General features: G+C 35.0%; 4 protein-coding genes across 5 annotated transcripts; 2 read left to right on the forward strand and 2 right to left on the reverse strand.

The window, feature by feature from the left end:
* LOC107616098 (myb-related protein Myb4-like) lies at positions 245-1,752 on the forward strand. The gene is made up of 4 exons (XM_016318097.2): positions 245-541; positions 954-1,083; positions 1,219-1,464; positions 1,563-1,752. The coding sequence occupies exons 1-4, from the start codon at positions 409-411 to the stop codon at positions 1,750-1,752; spliced, it is 699 nt and encodes a 232-aa protein (XP_016173583.1). The 5' UTR covers positions 245-408.
* LOC107616569 (remorin) lies at positions 2,276-3,589 on the reverse strand. The gene is made up of 5 exons (XM_016318520.2): positions 3,202-3,589; positions 3,070-3,120; positions 2,913-3,000; positions 2,752-2,833; positions 2,276-2,628 (listed from the first exon to the last, which is right to left on the reverse strand). The coding sequence occupies exons 1-5, from the start codon at positions 3,314-3,316 to the stop codon at positions 2,434-2,436; spliced, it is 531 nt and encodes a 176-aa protein (XP_016174006.1). The 5' UTR covers positions 3,317-3,589; the 3' UTR covers positions 2,276-2,433.
* Positions 4,876-7,528, reverse strand: LOC107618503 (transmembrane ascorbate ferrireductase 1). Its single transcript, XM_016320596.2, has 4 exons — positions 7,268-7,528; positions 5,943-5,991; positions 5,623-5,822; positions 4,876-5,426 (listed from the first exon to the last, which is right to left on the reverse strand). Exons 1-4 carry the CDS (start codon positions 7,409-7,411, stop codon positions 5,130-5,132), a joined length of 690 nt encoding a protein of 229 aa, XP_016176082.1. The 5' UTR covers positions 7,412-7,528; the 3' UTR covers positions 4,876-5,129.
* LOC107617117 (MAR-binding filament-like protein 1-1) lies at positions 11,609-16,437 on the forward strand. 2 transcript variants are annotated; one of them, XM_016318908.2, is made up of 8 exons: positions 11,609-11,938; positions 12,036-12,369; positions 12,599-12,799; positions 12,889-13,011; positions 13,200-13,237; positions 13,362-13,461; positions 13,646-15,559; positions 15,843-16,437. In XM_016318908.2, exons 2-8 carry the CDS (start codon positions 12,301-12,303, stop codon positions 16,071-16,073), a joined length of 2,676 nt encoding a protein of 891 aa, XP_016174394.1. In that variant the 5' UTR covers positions 11,609-11,938; positions 12,036-12,300; the 3' UTR covers positions 16,074-16,437. The 2 variants fall into 2 exon arrangements, with proteins under 2 accessions (XP_016174394.1, XP_016174393.1); XM_016318907.2 differs by having other exon boundaries at positions 11,609-12,369.

Genomic DNA, 17,026 nt, shown 5'->3' on the forward strand with positions numbered 1-17,026 from the left:
TGCTATGCTGTTCATACATTCATCTTTATAACTAAGTAACTGGATGCGTAAGGAAAATGAAGTTACTCATGCATTTATTACTTTGGAAAATTAAAACTTTTAACTCTTCAATACAAAATTTTAGAGCTTTCCTAAGGCCCATGAAAAGTACTCTTTAATGATCCAAAAATAGAATGTTTTGAATAAAGAAAATAAAAAAAAGTTGTAAGCTTTCCACGTATGAATTATGACCCTCTCTTGCAACACTCCTTCTTCTCTTTATCCCACAGAGAGATAAAAGCTAGTTTGATGTGTAGAACTTGAGAAGCTTCTCACTCACTCCTGTTTGATAAAAACACAACTAAAAGGGAGCTAGAAAAGTGGTGTTGTTGCATGGGCATGAGTTTGAGTTTATGATTTTTTGTGGAGATGGGAAAAGCACCTTGTTGTGACAAACATGGAGTGAAGAGGGGATCTTGGACACCTGAAGAAGATGAGGCTTTAGTTGAGCATATCAAGAAGCATGGAGAAGGAAGTTGGCGCACTCTCCCCAAACATGCAGGTACAGCTTCAACTCTTCTCTTTCTCTTTCTTACTTTCTAGCAGCTTTTGAAGCTACATAACTAGACCTTGCAAACTTCTGTACTGTCTTCTTACTACTGCAGTTTCTACTTTTTCAAATGCTCCCAGATTGTTCTTGAAGAAGCTCCAATCACAATGTTGTGCTCTTTTCCTAATGAAGAAACAAAACCTGATTGTTGCTTTTTCATGTGTTACTCCCAATTTCCTCTTACAACACACTACTTTGTTTTGAAAGAAAGATGTTGGAATAACTCACTGAGATGAACTTAATTAATTAATGTATGCTTAACAAGATGTGGAAATCCAAATATCTGCATATCTCTACTGTTTAATCTGTCATTGTCAATTTTATGGTACATTTTTTTCTTATCATCAAAGTTGGTTGCAAGTAGGACTACAGCGATGTGGAAAAAGTTGTAGGCTGAGGTGGATTAATTATCTAAGACCTGGCATTAAGCGTGGCCCATTTACTTCTGAAGAAGAGACTAATATCATTCAACTTCATGCCTTGCTTGGCAACAGGTATATTAATTAGTTATACATACTCTCTTGTCCAATTCCTAGAGTAAAATATGATCTGTTTAATGCCTTTGTTTGTACTTCAAGTATTAAATTTACACATGTATGTAACAAGTGTATTGTATTCTATTCTATTAGGTGGGCTGCTATAGCTTCTCAACTGCCAGGAAGAACAGACAATGAGATCAAGAACTATTGGAACACCCATCTAAAGAAGAATCTTCATCACCACTCCGGAGGGACTAAACAACCTTGTCTCAGCCCTCATGCAGGGATTGTCAAGTCGGAATCTCCTTCGACTCGGCACATGGTACAATGGGAAAGTGCTAGAGTTGAGGCTGAGGCAAGGTTGTCAATGGAATCCTCATTGAACAATTCATCCTTGTCTCACAGGCTTCAACACCATCATCATCATCAAAATTGGAGTCATGTTCAGATGCCTCGTTGCATTTGAAAAACACTGTTCAAGAACAAATAAGTAGCTGCAAACCAAAGCTTGAATATGACACAGGTGGATCAGATTCCGGCAACTATGAGTACCTTGATACTTCTGATTCTGCATTCAAACAATATCTGGATATGCCTGATGAAGATATAGAATTCTTGGACCACACTGACAGTTTCCTGAACCCTCCTGATGATGATGATGAGGAGGATGATAGATGTGACTAAGATGTTTCTAACTATATATATTATGATAGGAAATTTTTGTTTCCCTTATTGATATCTTGGTACTTTTGTAAATGCAGCCACCATTTAAGTAGTTAGAAACTGGTCCATGTTTGTTTTTGTTAGTTATTATAATGCTGTATGGTTTAGTGAGGTAAAAGGGGTGGATAGAGGAATAGTTACTACTTGCTAGAGTTCTAGTTAAACTACAACATTAATATATTTAATAGTTAATGATATTGTTCATGTTCGTGATTGGTCCCTTGAGAATTTTTTGACATGCCAATAACTAGCAATTACTGCAACTTGAGCTTCATATCATCAAACAAAAAGGTTAAACTTTCTGCTATGGTTGCTGAGACATTATGACAGTTATGCAGGAAACTAAGAACAAAATGATTTAATTTTAATCCTCTTCACATTTGATTTTAGAAGTACTTTTCAATTGGTTGTTGCTAAATCCATTTGTCAATAGCAGCACTACCAGAACCAAGTTGGGTATGTGTGACCTAATGCTACAAGAAACTTCTCCAAATTAAATTATTCAATTTCTTTATTGACAAAGTAATGTTATATACACGTCAACATATCACTATGCCCACATCACAATAAATACATGAGCTAAAAAATCAGCCCAGAACACACACATACTAACATTTGAATCAAGCTTGGAAGATTGTAGAGTTAGAAACAACCAAAGATTTTCTTTGGAGCTGTTTCAGTTGCTCTATACTTTGCAGCTGTCTCCTCTGCCTTGAGGATATCTTCCCCTTTCTTGGCCTCAGTGAATGCCCTCTTCTCTTCAGCTTCCCTGTGAATTGCTGCTATCTTGTTTCTCAATTTCTCTGCATGTTCTGCCTTTTTCTTCTCCAGTTGTTGCTACTCAAATACATCCCAAAAGTCATCGTTAATATTTTGAGATGACAAATCAAATCAAATGTTGGCTTGGAAGTGGCAACTATACAGTGTTATAGTAACTAATGAAATGAAATACATGCTTACATGAATCTTTTTCAGTTCAGCCTCCGTGGAAGCTATTTTACTCTTCTCCCATGATGAAATGCATGAAAGCTTCTTCTGAGTTCTGCGAAACAAATTGATCCAAAATCAGCAATAAATAGCTTGTTAATTAATATGAAGAATGACATATCTTTAGTTCTTACTTGTTCTCTGCTCTTGATTTCTCACTTTCTTCCCAGGCTTTGATCAATGACATCCTCTTCTCTGTTGCAACTCTTGCAAGCACAGCATCTGAATACAATCTCAGCATATATGAAAAGAAATCCACATAAAAATGGAATTCGAGATTCATCCACATACCTCTGTTGATAGATCCCTCAGAGGGTTTCTCTTCAGCACCTTCCTCAGTCTCTGCCAGTAAAGAATGCTAATTGCTAAATTGCTACTAAAAGTTAACTTATAAAACAAGATGAAGAGGTAGTAGTGCTATACTCTCAACTATGGCAAGAGCTTTGGATTCATCATCATGCTTGTTATCTGTAGGAGGTAGTTGTGGAATTACAGATTTCTCCTCGTCCACCTTATTGGGTTGCTCCTCTTCTGTCATCTTTTAATTATATCTTATTATGCAGAAAGCTATAACAAGAAGAGATTCAGGATTCTGATATGAGATATAATAGAAAGAGTATTGAGGGACAAGGTTGGTTATGGTTGGAGGAAGGTAACTTTTAACTAACTTAGCTTGGTGGGTGTGGTGGGTATGTGGAGAATGATAGGGACTAGGGAGATACCACTGTTGCTTAAATTCATATCACCATATCAATTCAAAATTTATATGATGATTACCTTAATTAAATTTAAGGCCATACTTGTTGCAACCACTTTATGAGTAATGGTTTCGTGCTCAAGAAAAGTAATGCCATTATTAGAAGCAATGACGCTCTTTATAGTACAACATTAAACCAGTCTTCCAAATTGGATATTTTGTTATGGAATTTCAAAGCCTCGGTGATTATGCTCTTAAAAGTTCGTATTAAAAGGTGGAGTTTAGTGATAATGAGCAACTGAGCAAGTATACCATTAAGGTGGTAATGCATTTGTCTTTATCATTAACTCAAATGGTTGTTTATAAAATAAACAACATAATAGGAACTTGAACGTGAAAGCATGAGGTAGTGACTTAGGATGATGTACATCTCAAATCTTACAAGGAAGGCAAAGTTGTGACCTCCCAAACTGGCAAAGCCATAGTTTATTTCTCATATCATGACCAGGGAATTGAAATATGGGAGTCACTCAGATTTGATTCACCATTTTTCGGTCAAATTAATTTGTCTAGTCTAATTTTGACAAAAATAACACAATTTAATCGATTATATATGTTAAATTTTAATTATTAAAAAATATCTTTATATTTTTAACGTCTTTATTTCAGTGGTTCCTTGAAGTATTGAATTATTGATTTATTTCTATAAGTTAGGGCCTCTATTGAATGGGCCATGCAACGAAATATAGAGTTTGAAGAAAAAAAATTGATATAGTTGGTCCGTGTTGATATGTAACCCATTTATGTAAAGTTTTTTTCCAAATTATATTGGGGTTGATTCATGGTATTTGTTTCTATGTAACACAATAGCCCAGTCCTAAAAGAATGCTCTTATTTTTATCAAAATAATATTTTATTTAATTATGATTAATAAATAACTATTAGCTATACGCATAATTAAATAACTCTTATGGCTTGCCATTATTAAGGCTATTTTATGGAACCAATATTCTATCAACACACTAATTCTCTAATGAGAAAGTCTAGGGAGCCAATGGCCTAAGCGTACAATGTGTACAATGAAGGTTTAGAAAGTATTAGAGATATCATTATTAGTGTTACGTTATCCTGTCAGGTTACGCTTTTGGGATGAGTGGTTTCAGGACATGGTATAAGAGTTCCAGATGCGGAAGGTCAAGAGTTCGAACCTTGGTGAACCCAAAATTAATTTTTTATAACATGAGATGTTTATTATCCCTGGTATCCGGATGGTTATCCTTGGTATCTGGATGGTTATTCTGCATAGTATAAGTGATGTTCATTTAATTCATAAACCAAAGATTTAGCCCATTGTACATATTGTACACTTAGGCCATTGGCTCCCTAGCACTACTCTTCTCTAATACATTGAATATTCTTTGGTACATCTAATACATGGAATATATGTCCACAATTTGATATTTTCACTTACAAATCAGCAAGGAGTGAAAATAAACTAAAAAAATTACAAGGTAGACTGATTTTTCATGACGTAGAGCACAACATTGAGGATTAATTACAAGCTATGTCCATAATACAAATAGATATTATTTCCTTTTTCCCAATCCCAGCACACACTGATAACAAAAAAAAAAATATGAGGTGGAAGACAAATCTAAATGGGTGCATAGTCATCTTCTGCAGGTGGAGCATCAGATAAAGCAGATAATACAACAAAAGCACCAAATAAGATTGTGATCACAGCAGTGAAGTTGACAAGTAATGCCTCAGAGCCATATTTTGCCAATCCTGAGTTCTCCAAGAAAGTGAGTTTCTCCAAAAACCCAAGAGAAGCAGTGCCAATAGCCAATACATACACGAATAGTCCAAATAGAACATGCCAAGGTAGTGATTCGCGTCTAATGGCCGGAGTTCCACCAGGGAAGAAGAAGATCACAAACCCATATAGCCACTGCAGATCACAAAATAGAAATATTCAATTCTTAGTTTGAAATAGCAGAGCCAACAGGGACATGAACCATAAACGCAAACAAAAACATTTCCAGCTTTCAGAGAATACTATATACTATAATACTAATTATACTATTGAATATGTTCCAGAAGCATGCAAGTACATGTCGATGTTTCAGCCTTATTGAATGGTTTACCTGAATGCCATAGAGGGAAATAACTGCAATTCCAAGCCATGAATGCAAGCTGTAGAGATTGGCAATCCCACTTTCATTATGATTCTTGAAAGCAGCACAGATTCCAAATATTCCAAGTGCTAATGCAATTGCATGGAGAGTAAGGTGTATCACTTTCTTCACTTCCTTCTTCAAAGGAAGAGATTTGTAACTTATGATAGCTGCAAATTGTTCAAATTAGGCAAAATTAGTGAAAAAAAAAAAACACTTAATAGGGTTAAAAAAATAAAAAGGAAATAACATTGACCTAAACCAGTAACTTGTGAAATTAGTTTGATTACCTTCACCACCAAGAAATATCAAGCCAAGTATCATAAGAACAGGATGGAGCTGTATAAAGTAAAAAGATAAGTAAGACTTGACAAAAATAGATGGCACAAGTCAACTGTATATACTTTACACATAGTTTTACAATGATAGTCACTAATATATTGTAATAAATAAAATTTTCCAATAAATAAGCAACTTTTTCACACTCTATATGTTCAGAGGAATCATGATCATTTTTAGAGCTAATGATAACAACTAGAAAGAAATTACAAACAGCTAAGAACAGGAACAAAAGTCCTGAGAGTACCATTTGTCCATGTGTGGTTGAATTTGCACCACATGAAACCAAGCACGTGAAAGTTCTTTTCCCCACTCAAATACCAAACAGATAAGCATGCATGTCTATTCTCTAGCTCAAAGAGGGTAGGTACAAAAAAGGAGCTTATAATCTTATTATTAAATAATAAAAATAAATAAATGATAATAACATCTATTGATCTAATAACATGAGACCCACCCATCATGCTAAAATACAGAAACACAGTTTTAGACTTTAAGGGGAATTCCTCTGACTTGTTCAACCAAACAGGGCCAAAACACTTGGGTCCAATTTACTATTGCAATTATCCAAGTCCCTCTTGTTCAATCGTCAATGGTCCAACAAGCAGAATTAGAAGAAATTTTGCTGATAATTAACATGACAATCATATTGGTTCTCCAATACAATAGCTAATTCAGCCAGCACACGATAGCAATAAAGAAAAGCAGAACTTCTGCCTTTAAAAATTAAGAGACAAAAAAGGGGGATTTTATTCTAATCTAGTATGAATAACTTTTAAATATATAAAAAGCAGTGCTCAATTAATTAATCACAAGTTGCAGCAGGCTCCTTGAGATGTGAAATATTATATCACACCAGATACATACGACCCGTTCAAGGAAAAAAATAATAAAGGAAAGTTGCAATAGTGTTAATACTTTCACAGAGACTCAATGACATGGTGTCATATAAAAAGGAAAAAAAAAAAATTCAATTCAATCAGTCACTTTTATATATACATACATGATACAACAATTGGAATTGTAAGAAAGTAGCAAAAATTATGATATATGTTGTGATTATAGCTATATAATATAAGATGAGTGGTGCTTACATTTCTATGGTTTGATATTTGATACTCCAAACTTTGATTATAGAGAAATGTGTAGAAAGAACCTAACCTAACCTTACATTTCACTTACCATGAAATTGAATCTCCAAGAATTGGGGTAAAATGAAGAAACAGATACTGAATATCGTAAAATGTAGCAAAGAGAGAGAGAGTGAGAGAGATACATTGAAGATGAGGTTCTTGTTATCGGCGTCCCAGGCCAAGCCACCCCTGAAGTGAATGTTCCAGACGAGGACGAAGATGATGGCAACCAGACCAAGGACGTGAACGACGTATGTGAAGGGAACGGCGGTTACGCCCAACGCCATCGAAACGCTTAACTGTCTCTCTGCGACTCAACAACCAACGGGTCAAACACGAATAAAGAGCAGCTCACTAGTACTTGTAGCTTGTTAACTCATTATGACTCCATTCTCCACCGTCCGATTCACATCCTGGCTAGATGCTCGCCACGTTGCTCTTTCTCATTCGAAATAAATCTACTTCATTTTTCTTCTGTTTTTTCATATCAGAAGAAAAATCCACTAAAATGTAGATGCGGGGAATTTCAATATAGATAAGCTTATCAGTTATAATATTGGAAAAAATTTAACTTTTAATTCAATTATGTCCTTATTTATATTACACATCACATCATCGCAATGGCTACAATTACAGGTAGGTGTTAGAAAAAGAGTAAATAATTATGATTATATGAAATATATTTTATTATTTATAAACATGGGGGGCCATTTTCAATGTATTTAATAAAAAATTTTTTTTGTTGGCAGTGGTTGATGGATGAATTTAGACGCTGAAAGCAACAAAATGCAGCTGGATGCCTGTACCTGTACCGCTGAAATAAGCAGTGACGTTCGCCCTTTTTTTTTGGTGAATAAAACCTCTTTTTATGGACATAAAACAACTAAGCCTACAAAATTTGGGCTTTATATTTTGGGCTGGGTATGCGAGCACTCTGTTTTGAATATTATGTATTTTGCAATCCAAAAAAAATGATTTAGTGTCGCAATCGATAACAATAATGTCATATTCTAGAGATATTATTACGTTGGCATGCATAAAAGATAAAACTATTGGCAACCACTATGTTGGATCAAAATGAAGCAATTAATGGCTTAATCCTGATTTGTTATGAACTGCTTAACCTTAGTACAAAATCTTACATTTTTTGTCAACTTTTTCTCTGAAATTTTGTTTGTCAACTACTACATGAAAATAATAATTGAAAATTATTTGATAGTTTAACATGTTTTATAAAATTATTTAACAAAGCATATATTCACATCTTAATTCTTAGTTAATAATTATCATCTTCACATGAAAATTTTCTCACCTAAATAGCTATTTTATTTTGATTGAATAAGCACAAATATATTGGATGGTCAACTAGACCAATGAATTGACATTCTTGAAGGTTGGCTTGAACTTGTTTTTGTTGATAATTGAATGACTGAATTTAAATTTGGAGATGTATAAATTTGAAAATAGAGCGCAGCATTATTTATCCCTTTGGCAATTTCAATCTGGATATAAATGTGGCTTAAAAGACTACATTAAAAAGGGTATACATACCTACCGGTCTCGTAGGTATATTAGATGAAAATAATAAAATCAAATGCACATAATAACTCCGATGATTCAAAGATCCACCAATACTTTAGTGTCTTCTTAAGATTCTCTCACTGTTGATATGTAAAATTGATGGAACAAATTTGTTATATCAGCTGGTTGAATTTTGGTATATCATTAATGATATCTCTAATATTTCAAATCTACATTATTGAATTAGCTTAGTACATGTACAAAGTTCAATTATATTTGATAAGAGTCCCGTTAGGGAGACAATGAGGTATCTATATAATATGTACAATGAGCTGTTTATTTGGCTCAATATGTATTAATAATATAAATTAAACATTGTTATTCTAAATTTCTAGTTGTTTTTTGTGATTTCTACCCCCAATTTACTCTAAATTCTTTCACATTAACCCTTCATCATCCACCATTACCTACCCTCCAAAAAATTCCATTGTTTGTTTCGCAGAAAAACCCCTTTCTTCCGCGCTCGCATCATCCCAGTGTTGCTGCCTGGGTCTTGTTGAATTACTCGAAGAATAAACATCCACGAAAACTGAAAAAGTAAACATCCAAAATCATACAAAAATGAACATCCAATGTGAACGTGTATAAATCATAACTAGCAATCATCGTCTACAACTAAACACCTAAGAATAACCATCCACGTTCACAGAGAAAGTGAACATCCAGCGACAGGAAAAAGGCACAAACCGGCTGTAATGGAGGCGCTAGACGTCCGGGTTGCTGCGGTGTTGCGAGCTCGACTCACACAATATGCGCGTCCTCCCTACGTGCGGTGGCCTGTGTGGACGACGACGCCAGTCGGAAGAGTGTCAGCGCAATGTCCGACAGCAACTGGTAACTGTACCAGTTTTTGTTTTGAGGAGAGGGTGAGAGAAGAGTTTATACCGTATTGAGAGAGGGAGATAATCCTAATTTAATTCTGACGGAAATCATGATTTGATTCAAATTTTAAATGAAAAACTACTCAAAATTAATTAATTGCCATAATTACTCAAAATTAATTAATTTTCATAATTAACAGAAATATGATTTAATTCAAATTTTAAATTAAAAGCTACTCAAAATTAATTAATTGCTTCTAATTTAATTCTAATTTCAATTTAACCCGTTATACTATAAAACATACATTAACTGCTCGTACTTTTCCATTTGGTAATTGATATACGTCACAATATTCTCCAATACTCATTTCATTATTATTTCATGAAATTAATGTAATGTTAAATGAACGTTTGTTTAGGGCAGTGGAAGTGCTAAACCGATACGAGTCCAAGCACTTAACTACTAATTGATGACTTTTCCACACCGTGATTGGTAATGAATGATTTGGTATCAGCTTTTGAAAAGGTAAATCAACTTTTTAATTACTCTGGCACAAAGGAAGAAAAAGTTGTAGACTTGTATCCCTCAGTGCGGTGAGTGTGGTGGGGAGAAAGGGAATCCGAATAACATAATGCTATGGACAGATAAACCATATAAATTACAGGTTGAAGATTGAAAAATATACATAATTTATTATTTTTTAGTAAATTAAAGTGAAAGTGGCTCTTGAATTTGGTTAGTGGATAACTTAAAGGGGTACACGAAGTTTGACAGTGATATCTTAAATGGAAGGGCAGTGTTGGAAATTAAATTAAAGCATTAAAAGAAAGCACACAACAGCTACTAACTATATAACACCAAAATTGTGAGTGTATGATTAATGTATGGATCCGTATAAGCATGGCTATGGAATTTGAATGGAGCTACGTGGACATTGGACAATGCACGTTTCTTCTTATTCAAATCTTGTGTTCTTTGCATGTGATCCAATATATAACATTTGCTGAATTTGATAGCTAAATAATATATAGCTTAAGCTTAGTACTTCACACGATACAAAGTCACAACCACAATTTCGTACGTAACACAACACATTTGGGAAGCTCAGTTTTTATGCAACCCAAAAAAATGTCGGTCACAAACTTGTTTTATAAAAAAAAAGTATACATTAAATATATTAAATAGTTTTTTTTTCTTTTTCTATTTCACATGATAATGATGTATATCAAATAATGTTGGAAAAGTTTCTTATTGGAGTGTTTCCACCTCATGGTACGTTGATGTGTTAATTGCTTATTAATTAGATAAACTTAAGAGAGAGCATTTAAATATTGCTAAATATGCTTAAGGCCTGTTTGGCCGCCGACAATGGCATGTGCTGAATCTGTGTTGTGCACACAAATGCCTAGCTTGAAATGCTACAAATTATAAATAAAATTACCTGTATTTAATATGATTAAAAAATTTAAAATCTTATCTTCTAATAAAATTGATTTTGCTAGAGATAAGAAGGGTGAAGATTGGTGGGGACGAAAGTAGGGCGTCAAAATGGGCTAAATTTATAGGACTAACTCGTTTATCTATTTAAATAAGTGGGTTTTGCCTCTAAAATTAAGTTCGTTTTAATTTCGGATTAAATGGGCTGAACCCGATTAACCCGAAAAAAATGACGGGTTAAACGGGCTGGCTCGCGGACTAAATGAGTGGTCCGTTTATTTTTTTTTTACATTTTTTTCAAAAAAAAAATAGCACTTTTAGCTAATATTTCTCCCGATCCGACTTGAAAACCTAACCCACTAACTAAAAAAATATTATTTTTTAAAGATTTTTTACTTAAAAGTAATCATTTTTATCAAAATATTTTCAAAAAATAAAATAAAAGGATAAACGGACTGGCCCGTTTAACCCATCAGACTGATCATAAATAGTTCGGACTGAAAAATTATGGCTCGCAAATGAAACGAACGGGCCAACCAATTTAATCTACAGATTTAACCGAATCTAAATGAACCAGACTAGCACGTTTCACAGCCCTAGACGAAAGGTTTGGCATTTACAACTCATTTTGTGAATAAACTTTTGGCACAGTGTCCTTGCAGCAAGAAAGGCACTTCATTTATGTTTCTGGTGGGTTGATTGATGCTTATCAGAGACAGCACACAAACACATGCACATGGACATGCACATTGACATTCCTCTCCCTCTTTACTTAACCCTTTCCAAGCTCCTTTGGTCAACATAAATCTTCATCCTTCTACCCCCATTCCAAACGTTACAACTTGGTCACTTTTTTTAAAAATAATATTAAGTTTGTTTTTAACTATTTTCATCTAGTATTGACTGTATTGTATTTTATAACATGTTGGAATCTTGGTGTGATTAAGAGTCAATAGAGAATTGCATGAATCCGGGTCAGTCTTGTCATTTTGAATTTGCTCACTTCATGTAAGTCAAGGTGAGAAGCTTCTAATACCAAATTTACTTTCTTGAATGCTCTTTTTTTTGTAGTTTGCTAATGATGCAAGTTCAGTATCTTAGAGGCCAGCCAACCAAGTAAGCAAGAAAGGACTTCTTAACAAGCACTACTCTCTCTTTCTCATTCTCAACATTCTCTTACTTCCTCCCTCCATTTCCATTGCCACCACTCATCAAACTCGAGAGATCTGTCACCAAATAATTATATTAGTGACCAATGAGGTGCAGCTTCTAAGATTCTTGTCTTGTCCTGCATCTACAATTACTGCAACTCCGTAACAACTATCAGCCTGACAAGATGTTCAAGTCATGGAGCAAGAAGAACAAGATCAAAGCTGTGTTCAAACTCGAATTTCAGGCAACTCAGGTAAGAAGAAAAAAAAAAGACAAGGACTTTCTTTATTCTCATGGTACTAAATCTGAAAATGGGGTTTGGCCTATCTGTCATAACTGTATCATATTGCCAACAAGATTTGAAATTTGAAATTTATACTGTATCACATAGTGGATTCTGTGTATTGAGGGGAATGTTGTGTATTGTGTGTAATTGTAAACAAATGTGAAGAATCTGAATCTGTTTTTGTGTTATTGATTAGGTGCCAAAGATGAAGAAGTCTGCACTGATGGTATCTTTGGTTCCAGATGATGTTGGGAAACCAACTGTGAAACTGGAGAAAACTGAAGTTCAAGATGGGGCCTGCATATGGGAGAATCCAGTTTTTGAATCAGTTAAACTTGTTAGGGATGCTAAATCAGGAAAAATCCATGAGAAAATCTACCATTTCATTGTTTCCACTGTAGGTGGTTGTACCTAAGAAAATTTAACACTTCCCTTTTTACCTGATTAGAATGTTCTTGCTTAATTCTTTATGGCTTCTTGTTGCAGGGATCTTCAAAATCTGGCTTTCTTGGGGAAGCCTCAATTGATTTTGCTGATTTTGTAGCAGAAGCTGAGCCAATGACTGTCTCTCTACCCTTAAAATTCGCCAATTCCGGTGTAGTGTTACATGTTAGTACCCTCTTGTCCCCCTTCCTATCTTGCTTCTTGTGTCATATTATTCATCTCTTGATGTTCTTGTGCCGTAAGAATCTGAGCTTTCTAGGAGCTTTTGTTTCCTTTCATGTCTTAAACTACTTAATTACCATCAGATTACAAAGACCATTCATAATTTACTCACATAAGAATTGTTGAGACAGGTGACAATTCAGAATGTGGAAGGATATACTGCTGAAAGGTGAAAATGAATATCCTTTTACATTTAACCTTTGTAAATTTCCATATTCTTCTTCTTGCTTTTCTTTCTGTTCCCATAATTGCTTACAAGTTACAACCACATGCCTTATATACCTTAATTCCAGAATTGGAGAAGATAATGGAGCTGAAGAACTTTATAATGACACAACCTTGAGACACCAACTGAGCTTTGGCAGTACAGAAGAAAGTTATAATGTTGAAGAAGTAAGGTCCATAAGATTCCTTTATATGGATGACAATTTTGCACTAATTTGAAATTTTCCTTATTGTGATTTTTTTCTTTTTCTTTTATGCATTTAACATGAACTTCTTAAGCGGATAAGTTAATGAAATGAAATGATACAATTTATACAGTTATAGTCATGTTACCTTTGTTGTTATCTTATAGAATGGGAACATGGCCAAGACCAGATCTGGATATTCTGAACAAAATGCATCTAACGGCATTAGTCCTGGGGTAGCTTCATGGGAGGATCCTTATAGTTTCAGAAATACATCACTGCCATCATCAAAAGGAACTGGTGAGGCCACCGAGAACCAAGTGCACAAGAGGTCTAACACAAACTGGTCTCTTGGTTCAGGATCAGATGGAAGTTTAAACAGCCTTGAAGATAGTCTTCCAAGATTCCAAGGACATTCGGATAACACCATTGAAAAGCTCAAAAGTGAAATCACTTCTCTAAAGCGGCAAGCTGAAGTATCAGACTTAGAGTTACAATCGCTTCGAAAGCAGATAGAAAAAGAAAGCACTCGGGGACAAAATCTGTCGAGACAAATTATCAGTCTCAGAGAGGAGAGAGATGTGTTCAAACTTAAGTATGAGAAGCTCCAGTCCCAGCAGAGTTACAATGATGAGAGCAAAGCTTCAAGAGCCTTGAAGTCTGAGATTGAAGATACTAGGATTCAGTTAGAGGCAGTTAAGGAAGAGCTTGTTTATGAGAAAGAAACGAGTGCCAATCTTCAGTTGCAACTGCACAAGACACAGAGCTCAAACTCGGAACTACTTTTGGCTGTGACAGACCTTGAAGCAATGCTGGAACAAAAGAATAAGGAAATGTCAGATCTTTCTACCAATGTGAAATCCCAAAACAGTACTAGTCAGCGTGGTCATGCTAGAGAATTAGATTTCTTGAGGCAGAAAATTGAAGATCAGAATGGCGAAATAAACATGTACTGCAAGCAAAATGAAGAGCTAAACGAGCATATAAAAGAGCTCACTTTGGAGTATGACCTTCTTAAGAAGGAAAATGTTGATATCACTTTGAGATTGAAGCAAGATGAAGTTCAGCACCTTAAGTTACAAAATGAACATTCAGCTTCTTTGGCTACAATACAACTCCTCGAATCACAAGTAGAAAGACTAGAAGAAAGGATAAAGATGCTGGAAGATGAACATTCAACATCATTGGTCTACATCAAGGAACTTGAAAATGAAGTTAAGTCTTTGGAGAAAGAACTGAAAATGCAGGAAGAGAAATTTGAAGACGATATGCGTGCTATCCAACGTGCGAAAGCTGAGCAGGAAGAACGAGCCAGCCAAGCCGAAGAGGCCTTGAAAAAGACAAGACACAATAATGCTGTTGCTTCAGAGCGGTTTCAGGAGGAATATAGATTGCTTTCTGTTGAAATGGCGGCCAAAGTTGAGGAGAATGAAAAGATGAATGACAAAGCAGCTGCTGAAGCTGATGAATTGCGGCAGAAGAACAGACTTATAGAAGAAATGCTCCAGAAATGCAACCAAGAGCTCAGGCTAATTTCAGATCAGCACGAATTGAAACAGCAAGAGCTATTGAAGCAGATAGATTCAAAAGGAAAAGCAATGGAACACATGTCACATGAATTAGAAGTTAAATCCAAACAACTTGAAGAAGCAAAAAGGCAAAGGGATGAAAAGGAGGCTGCATTTTCAAAGCAAATTCAGTTGCTTAGATCTCAGATTAAAACATTGTTGGCAGAGGAGTGCACATTGTCTAAATCCAAGCTAAAAAAGAACACAGCTGAGATGGTAAGGATAGATGCACAAACAACAAATGATGAGGAGATGGTGCTCAGCACCCTACTGTCAGAAGTGGAAATCTTTAAGGTGCAGCACAATGAAACAAAACAAAGTTTGCACAAAGAACAAGTGGAGAAAGAATGTATGAAGAAACAGATATCTCAATTAGAAGGAGAGTTGAAGAAGAAGGAAGCGGAGTTAAGTGCTATGGAGAAGAAGATCAGGAATAACAAAGGACGAGATTATGCCGCACCTCTTTCTTCTGCTAAGGCCCAGATTAAGAAATCAAAACCAGAAATTGAGAAGGTAATTCTTCAGCTTCTAGACTTCATATAAGAAACTAAGAGCATAATGTTACTGTTTGTATTAATTAGTGCACAATACAAAACCAAGAGAATAGTAATAGCATCATAATTCAAACAGAGTGTAGAGATGCTGAAACTTCAGTTGAAATGAAATCATACTTAGATCCAGTTTTTAAACAACTTCCTGTTCATGAATCACAAAACAATGCAACTATATATGGCAAGAGTTGTGTACACTGTTTGATGAATTGTCTAACTGTTGGTATATTTTGTAACATGAGAAGGGAACGGATGCGGGAAGCAAATCAGCTAAGAACCAAGATAGCGAGGTCCGAATGCATGAACTGTTGAATGAAGTATCAGCCCTTAAGGAAAAGAACAAGAACATGGAAAGCGAGCTGAAAGAAATGGAAGATAGATATTCAGAGATTAGTCTGAAATTTGCAGAGGTTGAGGGAGAAAGACAGCAGCTCGTTATGGCGGTACGCAATCTCAAGAATGGTAAGAAGAACTAGAATGCATCTTCAGAGGTGGTGATGTCTCAGACAAATCACACATGGTTTGTGAATGAAACAGAATACATCATGAAACCAAATATATGACAAGTGCTTTGAACTTGGGCTGTGACCTTTAATCCTGTACATGAGAGCTAACATTTTTACCTCATACAAATTTAACCAGTCCTTTTGCTCTTCAGCTTTGAGCCTTGTATTTTATTTATATGTCATGTAACCAATAACTTATCAGTGATTCTTTGGCGCTCCCTACATCACGGTTCTGTTGTAATTTCTGCATCACACTTCAACTATATTTTTAAGACAAGAACTGCGATGTTGAGCATTTACAGGTACAGAATGAGAACATTTTCTTTTACAGCAACACAAGAATTTCTCAGTTTGTCATAAGTTTTAACATTTTTGGTGGTGCAACATTGGATACAATATGACAGATAAACAAGATGTACAACTATGATGCCAAGAAGAAATTCTTTTCCCAAAAAGAAAAAGAAAATGTTGCCTACTTTAATTGCTTAAGTATTCTCATTGAGGGACTTAACTCTAATATGGCAATAATAAAACATCTGGGTAGATTAAATTACTGCATTTAATGGAATATAGAAGTGAGTTTTCCTCAAGATGTGAAGCCAAAGTATCATGATTCAAATACAATGAACATAGACACAATTGATACCACAATCAAGAGAAAACCATTAATTGAAATTTTTCAAAATCCAAATTTCCAAGCTAACCTGGATGGATCATGGATCATGGATCATGAATCATGGATCAAACTAAAAAGTACATGTTACTGCCACGTTACAGGGAAAGTAACACTAAAATAAATAAATAATTGTGACAGTTTGCTTAACTGCTATTCTTGAAAGCCCCATCCACCCATTATTTAGCATAACCGACAAGACAAGAAGATATCTTTTTGACTTTCCTAACTACAATAATTTAAGAACCAA

This window comes from Arachis ipaensis, chromosome B09, assembly GCF_000816755.2.
Source record: "Arachis ipaensis cultivar K30076 chromosome B09, Araip1.1, whole genome shotgun sequence".
Classification (NCBI taxonomy): Eukaryota; Viridiplantae; Streptophyta; class Magnoliopsida; order Fabales; family Fabaceae; genus Arachis; species Arachis ipaensis.

Bases quoted from the DNA above. Each gene is read 5' to 3' on its own strand.
- LOC107617117 (XM_016318907.2), top strand. From the start codon at position 12,301: ATGTTCAAGTCATGGAGCAAGAAGAACAAGATCAAAGCTGTGTTCAAA. The intron at 12,370-12,598 runs GTAAGAAGAAAA...GTTATTGATTAG, and splicing joins TCGAATTTCAGGCAACTCAG to GTGCCAAAGATGAAGAAGTC. The intron at 12,800-12,888 runs GTAGGTGGTTGT...TTCTTGTTGCAG, and splicing joins ACCATTTCATTGTTTCCACT to GGATCTTCAAAATCTGGCTT.
- LOC107616098 (XM_016318097.2), top strand. From the start codon at position 409: ATGGGAAAAGCACCTTGTTGTGACAAACATGGAGTGAAGAGGGGATCT. The intron at 542-953 runs GTACAGCTTCAA...GGTTGCAAGTAG, and splicing joins CACTCTCCCCAAACATGCAG to GACTACAGCGATGTGGAAAA. The intron at 1,084-1,218 runs GTATATTAATTA...CTATTCTATTAG, and splicing joins CATGCCTTGCTTGGCAACAG to GTGGGCTGCTATAGCTTCTC.
- LOC107616569 (XM_016318520.2), bottom strand. From the start codon at position 3,316: ATGACAGAAGAGGAGCAACCCAATAAGGTGGACGAGGAGAAATCTGTA. The intron at 3,001-3,069 runs GTATGTGGATGA...GATTGTATTCAG, and splicing joins TGAGGGATCTATCAACAGAG to ATGCTGTGCTTGCAAGAGTT. The intron at 2,834-2,912 runs GTAAGAACTAAA...TTTGTTTCGCAG, and splicing joins AAATCAAGAGCAGAGAACAA to AACTCAGAAGAAGCTTTCAT.
- LOC107618503 (XM_016320596.2), bottom strand. From the start codon at position 7,411: ATGGCGTTGGGCGTAACCGCCGTTCCCTTCACATACGTCGTTCACGTC. The intron at 5,823-5,942 runs GTAATCAAACTA...AACAATTTGCAG, and splicing joins GATATTTCTTGGTGGTGAAG to CTATCATAAGTTACAAATCT. The intron at 5,427-5,622 runs GTAAACCATTCA...TGTGATCTGCAG, and splicing joins TTTCCCTCTATGGCATTCAG to TGGCTATATGGGTTTGTGAT.